At 50.4% G+C, this 21210-nt stretch overlaps 2 protein-coding genes and 1 non-coding gene across 3 annotated transcripts; 1 reads left to right on the top strand and 2 right to left on the bottom strand.

The window, feature by feature from the left end:
- Positions 1–205: 205 nt before the first annotated feature.
- B0T23DRAFT_t192 lies at positions 206–277 on the top strand. The gene has a single exon. It is a non-coding gene; the product is annotated as a tRNA-Thr (tRNA).
- Positions 278–778: 501 nt separating this feature from the next.
- Positions 779–3775, bottom strand: B0T23DRAFT_152410 (DHS-like NAD/FAD-binding domain-containing protein). The gene is made up of 2 exons (XM_062832559.1): positions 3076–3775; positions 779–2821 (listed from the first exon to the last, which is right to left on the bottom strand). The coding sequence occupies exons 1-2, from the start codon at positions 3407–3409 to the stop codon at positions 1131–1133; spliced, it is 2025 nt and encodes a 674-aa protein (XP_062693355.1). The 5' UTR covers positions 3410–3775; the 3' UTR covers positions 779–1130.
- Positions 3776–5936: 2161 nt separating this feature from the next.
- B0T23DRAFT_152384 (putative calcium P-type ATPase NCA-2) lies at positions 5937–10505 on the bottom strand. The gene is made up of 2 exons (XM_062832558.1): positions 7007–10505; positions 5937–6947 (listed from the first exon to the last, which is right to left on the bottom strand). The coding sequence occupies exons 1-2, from the start codon at positions 10276–10278 to the stop codon at positions 6062–6064; spliced, it is 4158 nt and encodes a 1385-aa protein (XP_062693354.1). The 5' UTR covers positions 10279–10505; the 3' UTR covers positions 5937–6061.
- Positions 10506–21210: the final 10705 nt, after the last annotated feature.

Genomic DNA, 21210 nt, shown 5'->3' with positions numbered 1-21210 from the left:
ACTTCAAACTTATAGGCACTCATACCAAAATGCTTGCAAAGTTGAAGATGTCACTCGTATCGCATCGCAGTTTTTTGTTCTTTTTTTTTTTTTTTTTTTGTTTTCAGACTCTGTTTTTATTCGTTGTGGTCTTCCACAGTGCGATGACAGTAGCAGCTGTCTACTTAAGGTTTGGTTTCGTAACCGTTGATAACAACCAATCAAAGCCCGCATGGCTCAGTGGTAGAGCGCATCACTAGTAATGATGAGGTCGTCAGTTCGATTCTGGCTGTGGGCATCAAGTACCCATTTCTTTTGTTTTTTTGCTGTTTCAATTTTGATGGAATCCCTCTTTGACTCACTTTCTTTTTTTTTTTTCCTTTTCTTCTTTTTTGTTCGGTTTGAAGCTTTGTTTGGTCTTGTTTTGTTGTCGCCAACTGATGATGGGTGGATGGTATTGCGGTTGCGAGGTGTGCCATCGTTGGTTGTTGGGATAGATGGGTTGTGTAAGTTTTGGTAGGTACCTCTATGTTGGATGGGATGGAATGAGGATGGGATAAAGTGAAGAATTGACCGACCGACCGACCGACCGGACTGATTAGGATGTATGTAAGATGAAAACAACGAAACGAGCGAGGAACGAGTGAATGGTAGGTGAATAGGTAGTAGCAAGGTGAAAAAGAACCGCGGGTATCAATCATTGCTTTACATTCACTTGAATGCTCCTCAGTTGGTCCTATCTTCCTCTCATTTGACTGATGTTTTTCTTCTTCTTTCATCTGGAAAAGTATTTTACTCCCTGGCGCGCAGATAACAGATTATTTTGAATACTTTATCTAACACACTTGACTTGAAAATAAATTTACAAGGCTACTACTCAAACATCCAATCCACTCTTTTCATTTGAACCTCGATTCATTTTCGTTCCTCCATTTGTGTAGTATACCTAACGAACCTAGCCGGACCCTGACCTGAACCATTGAGGTGTTGTTGTTCTTGTTATGATGAGAAATAACCCGCACGAAAAACGCCTCGAACAATGAATGAGTTGAAATACCCGATCCGAACCATGCCCTACCGTGCCATACCATTCCCTATCCGTCCCTACCAAACCATGGAATGTTTCCTCTTTCTTAAAAACAGTAGAAACGCTACTTATCGACTCCTTTCTCGCTTCCTTTTCCTTCTCCCGACTTTCCATTTTCCACCCCCTTTCCCTTCTCCTTTGCAACACCTTTTTCCTGCACCTTACCAACACTTTCCTTCTTCCCTTCCTTCTCCTTATCTTGCATAGCCCCCTCCCTTTCTTTCTCCTTCTCCTTCTCCTTCAACTCCCTCTTCCTCTCCTTCTCCGCCCGTTTCTCCAACTTCTTCACCCGTTCCGCCGCAGCCTTCATATCCTCCTGCTCCCTCATTTCCCGCTCTCTCTCCTCCCTCTTCCTCCTACGTTCCTCGCGGTTCGCCTCTCTCTGCTCCTTGGCCACCTCCTTGGGGGTAGAATGATGCGTCAGCTCCGCAACCACCGTCGGCTTCGGCTTGGGCTCCACCTGCGTAAACACATGGCGGGAATTATACCCCTCGGCCAGCTCCGTGCGAATCACTTGGTTCTCTGGAATCATCTCATGCTGCAGGTCCCACCCGGCGCGCTTGCACAGTTCCGAGACGACCACGTCGCAGTCGCCGAGAAGGTCAATGTCAAAGTTGACGTGCGAGACGGGCGTGCGCGAGATGTAGATTTGCGGAATGTGCGGTGGTAAAAAGGGGACGACTTCGGAGACGGGGGCGACCTTGAGCGAAGTGCCAATGACGATGACCAAGTCGACCAAGTCGCGATCGTGCTCCGTAAGTCGCGTCGAGAACTCGTCCGGCAAGGCTTCGCCGAAGAAGGTGATGTCAGGCTTCATAACCCCGCATCCCATCGTGTTGGAGCCGTGCTCGGACGAGTAATAAGGATCGGAAGAGAAGTGGTTGCTGTTGTTGTTGTTGCTGTTGTGGTGGTCGAATTCGGAATCGGAATTGCTGTCGTACTCGCCGGGCTTTACGCGGCGCGGCTTCTTCTCGGTGCCGTCGCGGAGGAGCTTGCGCTTGCGAGACGAGTTGTTGGTTGTGCGGCTGCCTTGGGCGCACTTGCGGCAGCGCGGGATGCGGCCGGCCTTGATTTCGGGAAAGATGGATTCGCCGGGGACTTTGTAGCCGCACTTTACGCAGGTGGCGGTGGCGAAGGAGCCGTGGCATTGCACGAGCTTGTCCGGGTGGATTCCCGCTTTGGCTTCGAGGTTGTCGATGTTTTGCGAGTAGTTGGTTAGCAGCTTTCCCTTTTGCTGGAGGAGGGCGATGAAAGCATGTGTCGGCGAGAAGCGCTCCGTGTTGGGCAGGATGTCGCGCGCCACCGAGTAGAAGATGTTGGGGTCTTGGCGGAAAATGTTGATGTCAAAGACCTCCTGGGGGTCGCTGAGACCGAGGTGCTCGAGCTTGGAGTAGAGACCGGTGCCCTTAGAGCGGAAATCGGGAATTCCAAGCGAGGTGGAGATGCCGGCACCGGTGAGGACGATGATGTTCTTGGACCGCTTGAGCAGCTCCACAGCGTCATCGATGGTGTTGTATTTCATCAGCTTTGCCCGCTTTTGAATTTCGCGGGTCATGGCCAGCGTGAGAAGGCTGAAGTAGGCATCATCGCCTGCGCCTTCCAGGAAGGCGGGCGGACGAATGCCAAAGGCTGTGAGGAGCTTCTTGATGGGAATGACGCCTGCGTCTACGGTTCGCTGGACGAACACCTTAGGTCCGACCAGCCTAAGAAGTCGTCGATACTCGACCGCTTCCTCCGGAGTGCAAGCTTCAGGATCTAAGCAGCAATTCATAGTTAGCGTAATGCCTTCTTGACAGCATTTGACCAGTGTTTCAAGTTCCCTCGCGCTTTCCGCCGCTTCCGACGCAATGCTTTATACCCGTTCCACTGTACCCATTTTCACCCTCAGTTCACGAACTGAAAGAAGCTCAAAATGGCCCGTTTGCGCCTGCAAAGCCATCAAAGCCTTGCCAGAAGAACAAAACCCGCGAACCTCATATCTGAGACTGGTTGAGAGATGTGAGACCTACCATCAGTGAAAAACTTGTCCTCCGTGATGTCCTCCAGAATCTCCTCAAAAATGGACTCCGTCTCCCACGACTCATGAAGATCGTTGACATGTTCCTCCAGCTCGTTCAGCTGCCTGTGCGCAACTGGGTGCGTAATGTCCTCCTCCAAGTCGAGCAAATGTTTCTTTTCGTCGTAGTTGACCACCTCCTTCATTCTGCTCGACTTTTTCGGTGCGGGCCCCGAGGCGCTGCTGCTGCCGTGTTTGTTGCTGCTGTTACTGCTGCTGCTGCCACTTGCGGCGGCGGCGGCGGCGGCCCCTGCGCCGTTGACGACCCCGCGACGCGAGGGATCCATCTTTTCTCTCTTTCTGCGCTCTTTCTTTCCGACTCTTGGGGAACTCAAAATCTGAAAATCCTTGATACCGCTTGCGTCTGCTTATTATGGAGGACGTCGATGGAAACAGCGATGATGAAAGGGAAATGCGTTCAAGGTAATTTTTGGAATGTTGAGCGGTGAAGGCCCGAGTGTGGGTTCGAGAGTTAATGAGGTAAATAAGGCAGGGGTGTGTTGTGATTGTGGGTGACGGATGATGAGGTGGTCAAGAGGTTAGTGAGTACTTTAGGTGACCGTGACCGTGTGTGAAAGGAGTGAGTAGTTAGTTGTGTGTTGTTGCTCTCAGCAAGCCCGGTATGGTGACGACGAGGTTGCCTGACGTAAAAGGCGTGACGCGCACAGCAGGCAGAAAGGGGAGAGGGGGAAGCAAAAAGTGGTTGCGTCCGTCCTTGCCGTTCCCGCGTTCTGGTAGAGGAAGTGGAAAAGTTGATGAAGCGATTCTATTGAAGGAAAACGAAAAGGAGGTAAAACTCTAATAAGGAATTGCCCCAGTTCCCGGTTGGTTGCCCTGGCAGAGTCACTTGAATGTGGAAGTTCCAAGTTACCCTTGCGGATGGAAGTGGCAAAGAGACACCCAAGATACAAAGGGTGGTAAAGGCGTGAAATGGGGCCGCTAAGACCGATGATGATCCAAAGGGCTCAATAAAAAGAGTTTAGAGAGGTAAAGAGGTGAGAGTGCCAAAAGCCGGGGGAATTAGGAAGTTGATAAAAGCGCGCGATGATGGTGGTGGTTTTGCGCTGTAAAGGAAAGTCGCCGACGACGAGGTCTCCGGAAATCTTGGAAATAGCCGGCGTTGAGATGGATAGACCGGGAGTCTAGATGGTTCCGTGAATTGGAGGCCGACTTGTTCGAAAGTGGAAACGGAAGGAAGGGGGAAAAAAAAAAGGGAGAGATGGAATCGGGCCTCGACTGGGGAAAGAAAGAGAACAATAAAGTAGAAAAAAAAATAAAAAGGGAGAGACAATTACGAACGAGCGCAATAAGACGAGACGATCGTTTTAGGGAGACACGGAAAGAGAAAGAAAGTGGATATCGCATCGTAGTCAGTAACGGGATAGCCTGTGAGGTCCAGCAAGTCCTGCCATTCAGTTGAACAACGTCAACTGAGAAAACCGGCTTCCAGCAATTTGTCACCTGCTATTTCCCCAATCTTCTCGAGAATGTGCGTGTCTACGAAGAGCGTTATACGGGCAGCCCATCAAGATGCAATGATACAATTGACAAAGAGGAAGGCTACCTAAGAAGGAAACGACGGCGATTGACATTGGCCTGCAAGTAATGCGATGGTTTCGTTCTTGGCTTGATGGATAGAGGTAGTGAGCGATGTTCTGCACATCAACACTGTTGCCGACCTCCAAGCAAGCCAAGCAATTAGTCCCGGTCAGTTCAGTTCTAAGCTTAAGCCTTGGACACAGGACAGTTATTGCAAGAAGCAAGAGAGTAAAAAGAGCAAGTCGACTGGGGTAGAGTATCTCGACGATGAACGGGATTGTTGCTCCCGCGCCTGTTCATCCGGATGGAGGGTGTTGCCGTTCGCAGGATGAGTGTCGAGTGGATGGAACGGAATCGCAATTGCATCTCCAGGGCAGTGTACAGCACTGTTTTTTTAAGCTCCGAGGCTCTATGGTAACTGGTCTAATTTCTCTTCAATCAGGGCAGTGCTGTTAACAGTCTAACACCAGTCCGTGCCATCATATTACCATACGCCGGGCGGGGACATGCAGCGAGACTGTGTGCCAAACACCACAAAGTGACGTGAACGTTCCAAGTTGCCCGGCTATTCACATTTGTGTTACTGGACAAAGATCTTGAATTTTGAAGATGGTGATGTACGAGTGTCATGCCATCACCATCGCCTACCAGCGGGTGCTTAACTTTGTAGTTCACCAGCCTTCCAACGCCTTGTTAGTCTACTAACTCAACCCTGTAGCACCGATCAGTCCCAGAGAAGCATCACACATCAACGCATCACCAGAAGCTTCAATCTCAGCTAGTCAAGTTTATCTTCATATGTAGATTCCGCTGTTGGTTTCTACCAGTACTCTGGAATCATAAAACTAAATACGTACAAGGAATGTCGTGTGGACAAGGGGTATCGATATTCCGCGTCTTTTATCTCATGTCCATCCATCCCTCATTCCTCCCCAAAAACGTATTACTGCCGCAACAGCATTAAAACAAACGTATGCATACTATACTCGTCAAAGTCTTCCTTCGTTTGATAACCACACAGTCACTCGACTCTCCTTTCCCACTCCTTCTCTGCTCCCGTACAGTGTATATAACCTGCTTTGTTCAACAAGGACAAAACACCCCAAAAAAGACCTGTAACTTCAAACGCCGAGCTTGCAAAGTCCCATAAATCCGAGCGAGTGTTTTGTTTAACCACTTCCTCCTCTCCCACCGAGCTCTCTCTCTCTCTTTTTTCTTAGTTGCATGAACACCGTTGTGTACAACTAGTATTACAACGAATCAATCGACAGAAAATGTAGTGAAGAGGTATAAAAAATAACAAAGAACAAATAAAGGGTTACCAAATCGAGTTAGATTCAAAATGGGGTATCTAAAACTCGTTCCCTTTGACCGTCCAGTACTCCAAGATATCCTGCCATTCAGGCCGACTTATGCCCTGGTGGCTTAGGCACGCTGAGGATAGGAACAGTCTGCTCCATGATGCTGGGGACGATATCGGGCGTCTCCTGCTCCTCATTGATCGAAGGAGTAAGAGACCGCTGCGAGGGCTGCACTTCAGATTGCGAAGACTCGGCATGTGGGCTCGACTTAGGAGGGAACAGGCCAAAACCGGAATCCGGCCGGCGCTCCACAGGTGACGGCGCCCATCCAGCGGCAACACTGCCAGCGATGATACCAGTCATTACCATGGATGCTCCGAGAGCACTGTTGGACCTGGACCGCGTGCTTCTGCTCCGTCTCCTGGAATCAGGTGTAGGGGGAGCGATGGAAGGAGCGCCGCCGGTGCTATCCTTGCGGATCGGTGTCATAGGAACATTGATCGAGTTGGACTTGGAGTTGGACCTGCTGTGGGAAGCGCTCCTCCTGGGCATGAAGGTCTCGCGAGGATGCTTCATGGCGAACTTGAGGTTGTTGATACGTCCACCCTTGAACTGCTTCAGGAAGGCCAGCTCGTCCCTGACCTCGGCAAAAGCCGGCGGGTAGTACTCGAACCGCTCATCATCAGACACGGTCAAGTCGGGCGTCTTGTTAGCCCTCCTCTTGATATATTCGGGCACCATACGCTCAAACAGTGAGTCGGGAATGAGACGGATGATCATGCCGACAGGGATGGAGATGAAGCCCAGGATCAGAGCGTACGCCCACATGGCTCCCGTTTGCTTTTCCTTGGCAATTGAGAAGGCTTGACCACCGACAAAGACGATCAAGACCTGACCGCCCATCATAATGGCGGAAATGCCCAGGAAAAACAAGTTCTTGGTGAGGCCTTCAAAAATGTTAAAGTTGTTATCCAAGCGACGATTGCTATTGAATGCGGTTAGCGGCATGTTTTGGGTGGCAGTGACATATTTTATATTACTTACTTCCATTGGTTAAAGATTTGCATCCACACAAACGTGTTGAAGACAAGAGTTTGGATCTGATCATCCGTAACGTTGTCATCGTAGTTGGGCAAAACGCCTTGCTTGCCGAAATAGATCAACAAGGTGATGGCCAGCTGGTAGATGGCTTGACCGATGATCATCTTCCACATGGTCGTCGAGATGATGCCAGAACCCCTGCGTTCAGGCTTGCGGTCCAAGACACTGTCGGAAGGAGGATCGGTGGCGAGCGCCAAAGCGGCAAGAGTATCCATGATCAGGTTAACCCACAGAAGCTGCACGGCGGTAAGGACGGAGTCCTGCTCTTTGTTGGAGACAGCAGAGATGAAGGTGAGGATGACGGCAGTAACGTTGACAGTAAGCTGGAACTGAAGGAAGCGCTTCACAGCATCGTTGACAGCACGCCCCCACTTCAGTGCCTTGACAATCGAGTTGAAGTTGTCGTCCATGAGAATAATAGCGGATGCCTCCTTTGCGACTTCAGTACCGGCAATACCCATCGAGAAACCGACATCGGCCATCTTCAGGGCAGGGGCATCGTTGGTTCCGTCACCGGTCACAGCAACAATTTCGCCCATATCCTTGAGACGCTTGACCAGAATGCGCTTGTCCTCAGGACTGGAGCGGGCAAGTACGTGCAACCGGGGAATAATCTCTTCCTGCTTGGCCTTGCTGAGGTTCCGGAACTCGGGACCTTCCATGACGAGACTGTTAGGTTGAAGAATGCCACAGTCCTTGGCGATTGCTTCAGCAGTGATCTTGTTGTCACCAGTAACCATGCGAACAACGACTCCTGCCTTCTGGCACAGCTGGACGGCTTCGGGAACACCAGGGCGCAGAGGATCCTTGATACCAACCATGCCGACGAAGGTCATCTGGCTGCAAATATCCTCGAAAACGATCTCCTCCTTGTCCTCTCCAGTACGGCGCGCCTTGGCAGGAGGCCAGTGAGCAAAGTCTCGGTAGATGATGCCGATGGTGCGCAACGAGTTTCTCGCATATGTCTCAATGAGCTTCAAGACGGTCTCACGATTTTCCGGGGTCAAGGGGCCAGCAGTGATGCCGTTGGAGGGGTCGCGCAGGATCTGGGTGCACTTTTCCAGCATGATCTCGGAGGCACCCTTGACATAAAGCCGTGCCTTGCCGTTGTCAAGCGCCACAACAACGCCCATGCACTTGCGTCCAGAGTCAAAAGGGATCAGATGCAAGATCTTGGCGTTGGCACGCTCCTCAGCAATAGGGCCCATGGCAAGATGCTCCTTGGCGAACTCGAGAAGGGCGGTTTCGGTCTTGGAGCCAACGAAAGATTTGACACCGTCAATTTCGCCTTCGAAAGCAGTGGAGTTGAGAGAAATGGACTTGAGAAGCAATTCCTTGACAGAAGCATCAAGCGAGGTGACAACTTCCTTTGCGGTGACGTCGGCCTCAGTCGGGCTCTCCGGAGTCTCGGGGTTGAGACCACCGGCAGAGCCAACACCACCAAACCTATGCGTGGTGCCAACGGTGCCAGCAACGATTTGCATCTTGTTCTGGGTCAAGGTACCAGTCTTGTCCGAGCAAATAGTGGTGGCATTGCCCATGACTTCGCAAGCCTTGAGGTGACGAACCAGGTTGTTGTCGCGCAACATGCGGGTGGTGGCAAAGGCCAAAGCCAAGGTGACGGCAAGAGGCAAGCCTTCAGGCACGGCAACGACAATAATGGTGACAACGACAATGAAGATGTTCAAGAACTGCTGACCCTTTTCGGCCGGAGTGTGCTGTGACTTGGGAAGCTTGACGAGGAAGATGATGAAGAGGACGATGAAGAGCAAGAGACCAGCAGCACCACCGAGCTTGGCGATATACTCGGCAATAACGTTCAGCTTGGACTGGAGAGGAGTCATCTCGGGATCCTCATCGAGCGCCATGAGGGTTCTGCCGTAGCTAGAGTAGATACCGGTGGAAGTGACCAGGTAGGTACCCATGCCCTCCATAACGCGAGCACCAGATTGAATAAAGGGATCCATCTTCTTGACGTTCTCGTTGTTCTCGATGGCAGCGTAAACCTCGTCAGCAGGCCTCTTACGGATGATGTCGGACTCGCCGGTGGCCTGAGACTCGTCGCATTTCACGTTGTAGCCCTCAATCAAGATACCGTCGACAGGGATCATGTCACCAGGCTCAAGATGCAGCACATCGCCAACCAGGACATCGAAAACCGAGATTTCCACCGTTTTGCCGGACCGGATAGCCTTGACCAGACGATCTTGCTTCTTTTTGTTGAGTTTTGCGAATTGACGTTCCTTCTGGTAATCGTTCAGGGATCCGACCATAACGACGATGACGATAGCGACAATGATGGCGACTCCTTCTACCCACTCAACCTTGGCTTCACCGGGTTTATGCGCCTGGCCAAACGTCTGATACAGTCCGATAGCGAGCGAAACAACGGCGGCAATCGAAAGAAGAATGAGGACCTTGTCATTATAGGTGATCCACATCAGCTCCAGCAAGCTCTTGCCCTTTTTCTCTGGCAGTCTGTTGTCGGAAAAAACCCGCTTTCTCGATGTGTAATGGTCGTCTCCATGATGCTTCTTGTGGTGATCTGCTGCTGCGTGGCTGTCGGTCTTGGCGAGCACGGTTTCGGTGGCAGCCTTGGGCTGGGCGGGTGGGTTCCCAGATGGACGGGCAGTAGCCTCGTCGAAAGTTACACGCCCATCGAGTTGAGCCTCATCCATGCTGAGACCGGCTTTCCTATCAGTCCTGAGACCCTTTTCCAAACCGGCAAGACCACCCAACTTATAGAAGGCGGAAGGACTCTTGGGGTTGAACATTTTGTTGAGTTGACCAGGGGTGTAGGCGAAGGGATTGTCGTCAACCTCGAAGTCGGCCTCCCTTCCTTGGTCTGGCTTGAGAGCATCTGGGTCGTTCATAATTTGGGCGTTGTCTGATGTGTTGCTGGACAGGGGGCGGCCAATCTTGTCGCCTTGGTGGGAGGAACCTCCAATAACCGTCTCCCCTTGCGATGATGCTATCGAGCGGGTCTCATCGTTGGAGTTGACTGAGTTTTGGCGTGACCTGCCAGCAGCGCCGGGGACTGACAGGAAGTTTTGGGGGTCCATGGGACGGTAGGTAACAGGGCTGGAGACATTGTGAGGACTTGTCGGGCGACTATCTCTGCTGTCGAAAGAGGTGGACTGGCGCATTTCAGACCTCTGTCCTAGAGAATTGGAGTGTTGGTGGGAAGGGGTCCAATGACTGGCAATGGGGTCCATGGCGGTAGGGCTATATGCGTCCTCTCCCAGCGAGGTAGGTGAGTATGAGACGCCTCTTGGGGCGCTTTCGGGAGATTCCTGGGGTTGTGGAGATACCGCCGTGGTGTCAATGGTAATTGTAGGGCTGTATGATGGATTAGCTGTGGGCTATATTTGTTGATGGTAGCAGCAGCAGCAGCAGCCCTTCAACGGCATGCATATGATGGCAAATGTAGGAGGTAGGTAGGAAGGCAGGAGGATGTTGACTGCTTACGCTCTCTGTCTTCGAGTAACAGGCGGATCGTTCCCCACCGCGGGAGGGCTCTCTGTGTTGTCCGCCATGATAGCTGGCACTCAATGGCAAAAAAGAGAGGAGTCAGATTGTCGGCTGTGTTGTCTGGCGTGACCACCTCGAACACGGTGGACACGGAGGCCAATGGGGCAACCCGTCAGCTGCGCAAGGGCAGAATCCAGGTCGTTTGGCGATGGAATGTTCAATTGTACGCGTTGCTCAGGCGAACTCTGTTTGATTTGCAATGTCAGGATGCCTTTCGAAAATCGAGGCGCGGTAAACAGAGCCACATTCAGAGTAGTAGGTAGGTTGGACCTGGGTTACCTGTGGGCAGTCCGACGAGATGAAGGGGTTTGGGGGTGCCTGGGGTTGTTAAAGCAAACCCTCTATAGCGGAGACCATGTCAGGTCGCTGTCGCTGTCGCTTCCCAACGAAGCTAGAGGTGAAAACCAAGGTCAAGGTACCTTGTACCGTACTGCGTGCTTTGGCGGTGTTGATGGTAGGCGCGGGAGTGAAGTGGCCAACCCAACAAACAACGGCGGAGCTGCCCCCTTGAAGTAGATGGTACCTTGAGGTTGGCTTTGTCAGCCCAGGCTACCTAGCCGACAATCGAATTGAAGGTTTGAAAGAATCAATGACGGAAAGGGAAAAGGGAGAGGCGACGGGAGGTGGAAATGCGCGGTCAGCAAAAGGCAAGTCCAGAATGCTAGGTATAGGTAATATTTCAAAAACCCAGAAGCGCCCGGCTTTCACACACTGCACAGCGCAGGAGCAGGGAAGTGAAATGTCTGAGCGCAGTACCACATATTACATAGAGTATTGTAACGTACTGGTCAGTAACAACGAATCCAGAGCCAAGGGGGAAGGAGGTCGATCACGCAGGGCAGCCAGGGGCGCCCGTGGTCCATTACCAGTGTAACCTTATCGGTACATATTAACTACGCATCTGTCGAGACTCGAGACGTATTCTACCAAGTAATTTTGAGGAGGATACGCTTTGTTGGCGGATCAACAACTATTCGATAGAGTAAGATGAAAGAAAAAAGATTGTTAATGAAGAGGGGACGATGATATTAATGACGGCTTATGGCGATGTCCTAGATATAGAAGCTCCTCTGGTGGTGAGGGACGGGAGGGGAGGGGAGTATTGGTATGGAACCAAAACCAGCGAGACAGGAGGTTGTAGTGCAGCGGCAGCAATGTCGGTCGGTCGGTGTGTGGCACACAACTTGAAAAGTGCTTTGATCTTGGAAAATGTGAGACTTGCAGGAATTGGCCGGGCAATCTGTTTGACTTGTGGAAATGGAAGGTGCAAATTTGAGGCGTCGAATCGCACAAATAGTGTGCAAGAACTACAGACATTCACTTGGCTGGCACTCAGGTCTTTCCTTCCGAGAGAGGAGATCTTATTTCACCCTCATTCCCTCTCTGTTCGTTCATTCTCGAGGCGTCTGGCTCCAATTGCCTTTCTCCAATGTGGACTGGACCGCCTCAGATTCACCCAACTTGCACCTTCGGGCACCACCCGCCGGGCCATCAGAAGACGGGACGGACTGACGGCGACTGTTCAACGACAACGACACCGAATCATTCGCGCCATGGGCGAACGAAGTCGGTGCAACGTCTGCGTCTTTCACAATGGATCTCAAAACAAGCTCCTCTGATAGGCTTGGCGCCGGAGCTTCACTGAGCACTGCCACTCTTGGCACACTTGGCATCTGCTAGTTCTTGGGGACTGGCCAACCGCCCGGCCGATGTAACCCAGTATCGTTACGGTAATTTTCACTCGGCCTTGGATTCCCTTTCTCTCAGTTCTGTTTACCCTTTTGCATTCATCAATGCACCCAACTCTGCAGTGCTGGTTTCTGCTGGTGATAAATTATTCGGCATCATAGACCTCCGACCGTACTGCTTTGTGGATAGCATTATCCTTTTCTCAGTAGATCTCAATATGTGGTATGGAATCCATGGGACAACTCGATGCGGGGATACCTGCCATGATCAATTTAGCATGATCTAACTTGAAGTGGTATCAAGGTTAGCAAAGGTCATTTCGCTAGTCCGTTTGGGGCAAGTGTGTGCCTTGAACGTGCAGCGCCAGCCGCAGGACATCATGAGCCGCCCACTAACAAAGGCTCCAGTTTTAATTTCAACCTTCCGTAGGGTCCCCATGCATGCCCGCCAAGGTCGCAACGGCCTCCTGATAGTGCCACATATGTGGATGCCAGCAAAAGCTTAACACTTATAATCCAAGATCTCTGGATTTTCAACCTCAAGCGTTTGTTAGGTCGGGTCTGATAGGCTCGGGGATTGTGCTGCTTCCTGACCTTCTGCACAGGGGGTGGGTCTTGCCGAACTGGTGGAGCTTTCAAAACTTCAATTCAACCTCCATGACTTGGTTCAGTTCCTGACATCAGCATTGGGGCGAGAACAGTGGTTGTGTTCCTCGCTCAGTCCGAGTCGTTCCTGACTTCAGTTTGGGAAAGTGCACCCGGGACGGCAACGACTGAAAATGTCTCGGCTGCCTCCACAACTTGGAGCACTCACCCCCCGCACTCAGTCGGTCGTCCCTGCAAGGTTTTCATCCTGTCAGTCAGTCAGTCACTGCACTTGGTTGGAAGACGCCGTCTCCCAGTCAGAGGGTTGTGCGCGCATGCAGTCTTGTTGGATTTGCACAGCAGTTTGCATAAAATAACCGCAGAAAGGCCAACCCCACCACAACCACAGCAACCTGTTTAAGCGCACACTTTTACCTTCTCAACCGACCTCTTCCCTGTTCTGTTACCTCAATGGCAACATTCACTCGCACTGATTGAATTAATTATCAGTCAGCTACCAACACTTTCAGCCTTCCCCTTTAGACAAGTGGCTGTGCTCTTGGCTTTCAATGGTTCCATGGCTCTCAGAGGTAGCCGGCAAGTTGCCATCGATGAGCTAGGTTGAGCTGCCTCTTTTGATACTTGAGGTTAGTTTGCCCCCGTCTTGGCCTCCTCCTGTTCCCCCGCATCCTCAATATCACCTCTCTCCACCCTGACCACCTAACCTGGACACTGGCGATTGATGCTAGCTGAGCACATGCGACCAAAACTCAACAACAACTGAACGACAAGATCGTGACGCGGCACCCCCTCCCATTGTCTGTATCGATTTCCTCGGGCGAACTGAGACTTGGCTGAAGCGCAGTTACCGTGATGCTCATGGTTCCGGCTATTTTCGCCTCCTCGAGTCTGGACTTTGGAGCCATATCGACTTCTTTGATCCGACACTCGCATTGAACAGGACGGCACCAAGAGAATATTGAAGGGCAGAGGGATGAAGGAATTTTCAGCAGTCATCTTGACTATGGGTTGCACAGCCTCGTCCATCCACCATTGGCATCCATGCTCTCTCACCATTGCCGCCGAGTAATGCTTCAAGGTTGATATCTGAGAGTTTTATGAAACGCCTTCAGAACGTGGATATCCCACCAGTACCTAACCGCCTGCTGCCATTTCCCTGCGAGAAATACTGCACTACCTGGCCATTCAAGACTTCGAAGCCGACACATGATGCCGCCGTTATGGAGTTGCATGATCTTGGCGGATTGGCACTTCATTTCCACGACACAACCAAAGTCAAGGCCAAGATCGTGCTCGTTTTGAGATCGAACCCGAACATTCAAGCAGCGCAATTATACCCTCTTGGTCCACATGCTAACATCCACTCTCATCATCAACAGGAAGCGCCACACTCATTATCCTGCTGCGCTGTCTTATACGCAACGATTCGACGTCTATTTGCGATTGCATGTCAGCCATCCAGGCCATTGCACGTTTCAACCTTTCCCACGAACCTCTACTCGCTCGGCACTGAAGCAGAGACATCCAAGCCACCATTAGCATCTCCTCTTCGTGGAACTGGCACCACATGCCCACATTTGACCAATGTGTAAAGACATCCCCGCTTTGGTTTATAAGAGCCCGGACAACCGGGACTCCAGTTGTCTATCGGCAGTCATCCGAGAACGCCATATGATTCGTTCCCCATCTGCCAACTACCGGCATCTCAAGGCTGACCTCTAGGCTCCCTTTTCGTTCCGGAGATAATAGCTTTACTCCGAACACTGCCCGCTTATGCTTACTGCTTTGGCGCGCGGCTTGGTAGTAATCTCCATGAGTATTAGTCCCCACCGCTGACACGCGGAATAACGAGTAGGCATATCATGTTTCGCATGCTCAGGAACCAAGCCCACCAAGACGGAACCGCTCTCAAAATTGTCACATTCTAGATGGCACATTCTAGATGGATTCTCTTGCAGGAACATGGTTCCAGAAGGCTTGTTTTTATTTCCATATACCCATGCTGATATCGGGTGCAGTAATTTGACACGCAGCCTAGCTTTCCCAACGAAGCGGGCAAATCCCCAAAATGGCGATTTGATACCTATCATTCACATTTATCCCGTCACGGCTAACACAAGATAGGTTTTTATGCCACAGTCGACCATCGATCCTTTGCGCAATATTCGTCCCCACTTAGCACACCTCCGATACCCTGGAGACAATTCCTGTTTAGGAAGCTGATCGTTGACATTGTCTCCAAGTGTTCATGCCGCCTTTTCACACTTACACTATACAAGTGCTGCCCTTCCGGGAAATCCTCGCAGGCAGGTGTGGCTTGTACTGTGGTTTTGAGCAATAGTTTTACCTCCATGTCAGGTACCAGGCACGAACCATTCAGTACACGCAAAGCTTCGTGACTCTGTATGGCCACTCGAGCGCCGGAGATTGTCAGCGACGTGAGCCATGGGTTAAACCCACGCCATCCAACGCGAATTGCGATACGCACCTTCTCCAAGATTATGGCGAAAGGTTGTTGGCAAGGCGATACGCAAGGCAGCCATTAAGATCCCACCACTTGCGTCCAACATCACCCTTAAAGCAACTAGGTTGTGAGCCGCACGTGGTGCACATATGTCAGCAATGCATAGTCAAGGCTGTCCCATATCACGCCGAGGATTCAGCCTTATGGGACGCCAAAGTTGCCGACCTTCGTGTATCATACACCGAACAAGACCGTTCCAAAGTTACAATAGTGTTGCAAACAACCATCCAGAGAGCGGGTCACAGGACCGCGAGTGCAGAAACAACCTACATCACGTCACGTCTGCATAGTAGATATGTGGCTAGGTATGCAACTGTCTTGCTGTCATGGCACACAACACTCGATCTTACCAGGCACTCCATGCTCATTACTTGCTTCACTATTGACGCCCAGACCGATACTGGGCTAGCAGCTCCATCAGACAACTCGGAATTCGGGAACGCCATGACACCAGAGACCACAAGACAGTACCCGGAACACCGCTGAATGGCTTTGACTATGGCGTTTTTGGTCTCCATTTACAGTTCAGCGGGCGGACAGCCACGAATGACTGTGGTCTCTAGAATATTTGCCAACGAATGAAAGCTCCATAGCTTTCATCACCATGCATCGCAAAATGTCCAACTTCACAAGGTCAATTGGGCGCCATTGACCTCCGGTGTTTCAAAAGAGCCGCCGCTGTGTGCAAGTCCTAAACGTGTCACGATTGACCCGCCTGCCAGCGAAGGCCTTCGACAGCGGACTCCACACGACGTTGGGCGCTTCCCAGCTTCGTGGTCGGCGATGATGCATGTTGCCGGGGATTGCCCTGCTCTCGATTTACTGGGTCTGTAGGCAGAGTCTAGACTTTGGCGATCTGAATATGTACTGTGATACGTCCGGCGACGCTACGCAATAGGTATGGGCATACACTTTACCCATATACGCTATGAAATGCTAGGCAGTATCACCCTCCGTCTATCTGACCTGCGAGTATTTCGGACTTGGAACATATCTGATCCCTTGAGGTCCATTTGGCCTTCACCATCACTGTGCGCTGGTATGATTTTCGCCGGATTTCGTACGAAAACACCCGCACGGAAACCCCCCTATTTCATCGTTAACCACTGAGAGGTTCTTGTAGAAGAGGTGGTAAAAGGATTATCCGTTCCTGAACAAGAACAACAAGGCACGCATACAGCAAAAAATCAAACTGCTTGTTCCCGAACCGAAAGCGGTGATGGATGGGGCGATCAGTAACTGGCCTTGAGAGTTGAGACGCAACTAACATCAGGTTCAAGGAGCGGGAACCCCATGAGTGGTGGTTAGCAACGCCAAGACCTATGAGAGGAGCTCAAATTGAGGCTGTGCAAATGCAGACCCTCTCTTCCAAGCTATCTATTGGTGGCCATCAACCAGATAAGCCAGGGCCCCATTCCATATGGATTCTGGCCCGTCCGTTATTCGCTTCGCCTGTTTGGGACACTCGACTGTTGTTGACTTGAGGGGTTTTGTGAAGCGCTGTGGTGTGGTCTGATCGGTAGTTGAACGTTCTCAGATTTTCCTCAAGGTTGAGAAATTTGAAAAGGACGAATAGGTATCGAAAAAGGTTGGAGATACTGCAAGTTGACGTTGTCTCCGGTTACAGTTCGAAATGTGATCAAGAATGGAAATACTGATATCTTCAAGCAAAACGAACAGGCTACCAAAACCTCTCCCCCTTTTCAAGCCGACATCCAGCAAGTTGTCAGAGATATGCTCGTCTGAGAATCACCCCGCGTGTAAAATGATACCTTGATTATGTACCAAGGACATCCGATACCTCATATATGTACACATCAAGAACGCTACCGCTGGACACAGCTCTTGAACAGGTCGGCGAACTAGACGACTTCGCAGATTTCAGGCTGAAAACTCAGCTGCCCGAATTGAAGTCGGTGAGCGTCCAGCCTCACCGGTAGGGATACTTGCCGTCCCGGCCGGTATTCAAGGTCAAGTGATCTACGAAACAAGGGTTCAGCAACTCCAGGGGCTGTTTGCATCTCTGCCGCCCACGGATAGCTACATATTTGTTCTCTCTCTTCTTTTTCTTTTTCTTTTCTTTCTTTTCCCCTTATGCTGATCTAGCAAAGTCCAGCAGACAGGTAATTAGGGAAGGTGGTATGGAGAAGAAAAAAAAGAAAAAAAAAAAAAAAAAAAAGACGGTATACCAAAGACCCTGGCACCACTTGGGCCTCCGATAAAACCCAGACGAGGGCTCGGGACGGAACTGAGGATCCAGACACAGTAATGCTAACCTCCACTGGGATAAGGGTGAAAAAGAAGATTGAGGCGCAGCATCTGCATTGCGCCGTCGACGTGGGACAACGAAAGGGAAGAGGGCAAGTTTCATTCGTTACTCGTCAAAAAATTGGGCTTGGGCTTGATGTCAGACCCTTCCCGGCCCCGGTCCCCGAGTGAGAGAAAAGCGGTGTCTGTCAGTGCAGTAGGTATGTACATGCTACCTTGCAGCAGAACAATAGCAGGCCTGGTAAGGTAACTTACAACTAATACGTTTCAGTGTCCTGACGAGTGGGAGATGGATATCTGTCTCTTTCGAGAAACATGTAAAGTGAGGATAGACAAGTTTGAGCTCCTTGCTGGTGGAATCACATCAACGTGTGTTAGGTACGTAAGTGGTCTGTCAACTTTTCCTTACAAATAAGAAAGCATGACCAGGCCAGGAACTCCTGGATGACTTCATCCCAACGACTCACTCCAGCCTGCCAAGCAGACAATCTCCGACTTCAAAAGTCATGGAAAGTCACGCCAGGCAAGATCATGATTCGGAGCGAGAGGCTCGGCATCCTTGGTGTCTAGGTACTCGCTCCTCGCTCTCGAGACCGGATTACTGTCGTCTGTCTGCCCAGTTATCAAATAGGAAGATAAGGTAACGAGGCGTAACGCTTGTTATGCTTGTGTTTTTTTTTTCCCCTTTCAGTCACTGTACTAGAAGCTTCTGATCCCAAGCGGAGACATTGATGCCGACCAGCTAGCAAGCAAGCAAGCAAGCAAGCAAGCAATGCCGTCCGCCTAGACTCGAGGTCATATCAAGGACCAGGTCATTGTGATCAGAAGGAGATCGAAGACCGGAAGCTTTCCGGATCTTGACCTTGATCAACGCTCGGCTGGAAAACACGGCTAGCTAGATAGCTAACTGGACGGAGACCTCAAATTACGGAAGGTGCTATTGGTATCCTATGCTCCTTCTACTACCCAACCTTCAACCTCCAACGTTCAGCCTCGGTCTCAGTCTCAGTCCGGCCTTCATACATTGGATACCGTGCCGGCAAAACGGAGACAAGCAAGAGACTTGATATCAACTTGGGTGGACCCGGACACCCGTATCTTACCCGCCTTGACCCCAGACGACAAGATCAACAGGGACTAACTGGGAGGCATTTACGAAAGGTCTAAGCCTCACTCGCTTCACGGAGTACACGTACGGCATATGTTCGCGCGTATGTATGATAGCGAAATTCGGTTCTCCGCCTTCTCTTTTGTTCTTCGTTCGGTCCTGGTAGGTTGTCTTGGTATTACTCGAGGCTGGTATCGATCGGTTGTAGAAACTAGAACGACGACATGCCATGATAGGTATGGAAGGTATGGAGTTCATTAACACCTCACCATCATTGCTGTTACGAATTCCAGCGAAGGAAACAAGCAGAACGCGTATATCGCATGATCCACGTACCAGATATGGAGATCAAGAGAGCGGACGAGAAGATGGAATCACCTATGTATGCCTGACTTACACCCAGCCTCGAGATGTTCGACTTGCGTCCAACGAGGTAGGACATACATAGCAGGACATCAACATAAGACAAGATTTGGCATATGCCAAGTGGAAGTCAAAGACGTGAACGAGGAGTGTACCAAGCCCTTTGGGCAAGGCAAACGAGCTATCCATCACCATATTCACAGTACCGTCGTCAATGACTTCCTGTTGTGCCTAAGTGCATGTGGGTTGGCTAGGTAGGTGGATATTGCCAATTTCCATGTCCGACTCGGCGCATCGTGGCTGTGAGGGTTGAAGTCACATTCTAAACTCTGTTGGTGATGGGGATCTGATCGTAATAGGGACATGGGGCTTGAATATGCCGCACTCAACGTGGAGTTGGTGGTGGTCAGGGATGAACAGGAGTTGATGGTAGATAGTAGATGTTCACCTTGTGGTCGTCGTAACCTCGGCCTTCGTTGATTGGTGTGTTCATGTCACGATGTATCACATTGCAATCTGGGGTTTTGTATTGCTGAGAAATGTGGCTGGCTAGATCGTGGTCTTCAGCAATACGTGCCAAGATGAGCTTCTTGAAACTACCTTGCGAGCTTATTATGTACCCAACGACCGTCTACGTATCAGCTCAAACTCAAAGGGCGATGGAGATACCAAGTGGTTCTAGGTTTTACTAATGATTAAGAAAAAAACGGATTGTGGAAACATAGACTAACATCATGGACTCCGCAACTCCGCAGCCAAGAATATGGAAATTAAAGCAGTCTGGATACTCCAGGATCAGATCGATATCAATCAGACTTCTTCACTCCCTGCTTCCTCAACTAACACTCAGCCAATGCCGTGTGATAGTTTGAGCACGTTCAAGAGAGACTCTACTACCAAGCGTGGCAGTGAAAGTCATGGCACGATGATGAATGTGGAAGTGTCAGTTCAATTCATTGGTTGCGATTGGTTGCAATTTTGTTTCCGCAAGGCATACACACAGACAAGAGATTCCATTTTCCTTAGCCACTCTCCTTGCCTATCAAATATGTTGTATAAACCGCGTAATTTGCTGTCGAGGAATGTTTGCGTATCTGGAAGCAAGATGGTGGCAATTGAGGAAATGAAGAAAATGAGGGAGAGGCCTCCCAGGGGCGAAATTCGGCTTTGTACATAGAAGATAGGCACAGCCACGAGGGGAACTATGAGGATGAAGGGAGGCGAAAGAACATGAGAAGTATCTTTTGCCTTGTGGGTTTGTTCCAATCTCGTGTTTATCTTCCCGGATGTTAACTGCTGTTAGTTAAGTACCAGGCAGTTTTGTTCAGATATTGGTGGTACGTTGTAAGTGACTTCAATACACGAGCGGATCGCCATGACATGGGATTTGAGAAGAGGATATCTCGTCCAAAAGTGGATGATTTCAAGGCGCACTTGGTAAGATATAACGGAGGGGTAAGGCAAGGGCATATACTAGTTTGAGGGCAAAATAGACAGACGTGAAGAACCCCTCCCCCCCCCCCCCTAAAAAAAAAACCGAAAAACGGAAGGAGGCAGACCTAGACAAGGTAGTGATTCAAACGGTGAGTAGTTACCCACGAGAATGACAGTAGAGATGCACCTGTAAGTGTGAAATGAATCGGAAACGAGCAGGCAAAATAGCGGCCAGATGCGGCAAGCGGACGATGAGCGATAACGATGTTGATTTCGAGTGCCATTGTCGCCGGCAGGGCAACATAAGCTTGATTTCTTTTCCCCCGTGGTTCAGCACATGAGAAGAAACAGTAGATCATGAAAACTTGATGCGTAACTTGTCATCTCTGATTAGTGCAGTGGCGAGATGGTGGGAGTATATGTTGACGACGAAGGGTATCACGTGAGCTTCATCGATAAGATAACGGTTATTGATCACGCAAGCTGGGAAAACAATGGACAACCACGACGACGATGAACACGTAAAAATGACAACACAGCCATCATCAAGAAAGTTGCGATCGACCCAATATCCATTCGTGCTCAAAGGGCTTAAATCGATATTATCATGTTCTTACCGACGATG

The sequence above is a fragment of the Neurospora hispaniola genome (assembly GCF_033458365.1).
Source record: "Neurospora hispaniola strain FGSC 10403 chromosome Unknown B0T23scaffold_4, whole genome shotgun sequence".
NCBI classification, from domain to species: domain Eukaryota; kingdom Fungi; phylum Ascomycota; class Sordariomycetes; order Sordariales; family Sordariaceae; genus Neurospora; species Neurospora hispaniola.
Note: the sequence above shows the minus strand (reverse complement) of the source record. Positions and strands in the feature narration are given on the sequence as shown.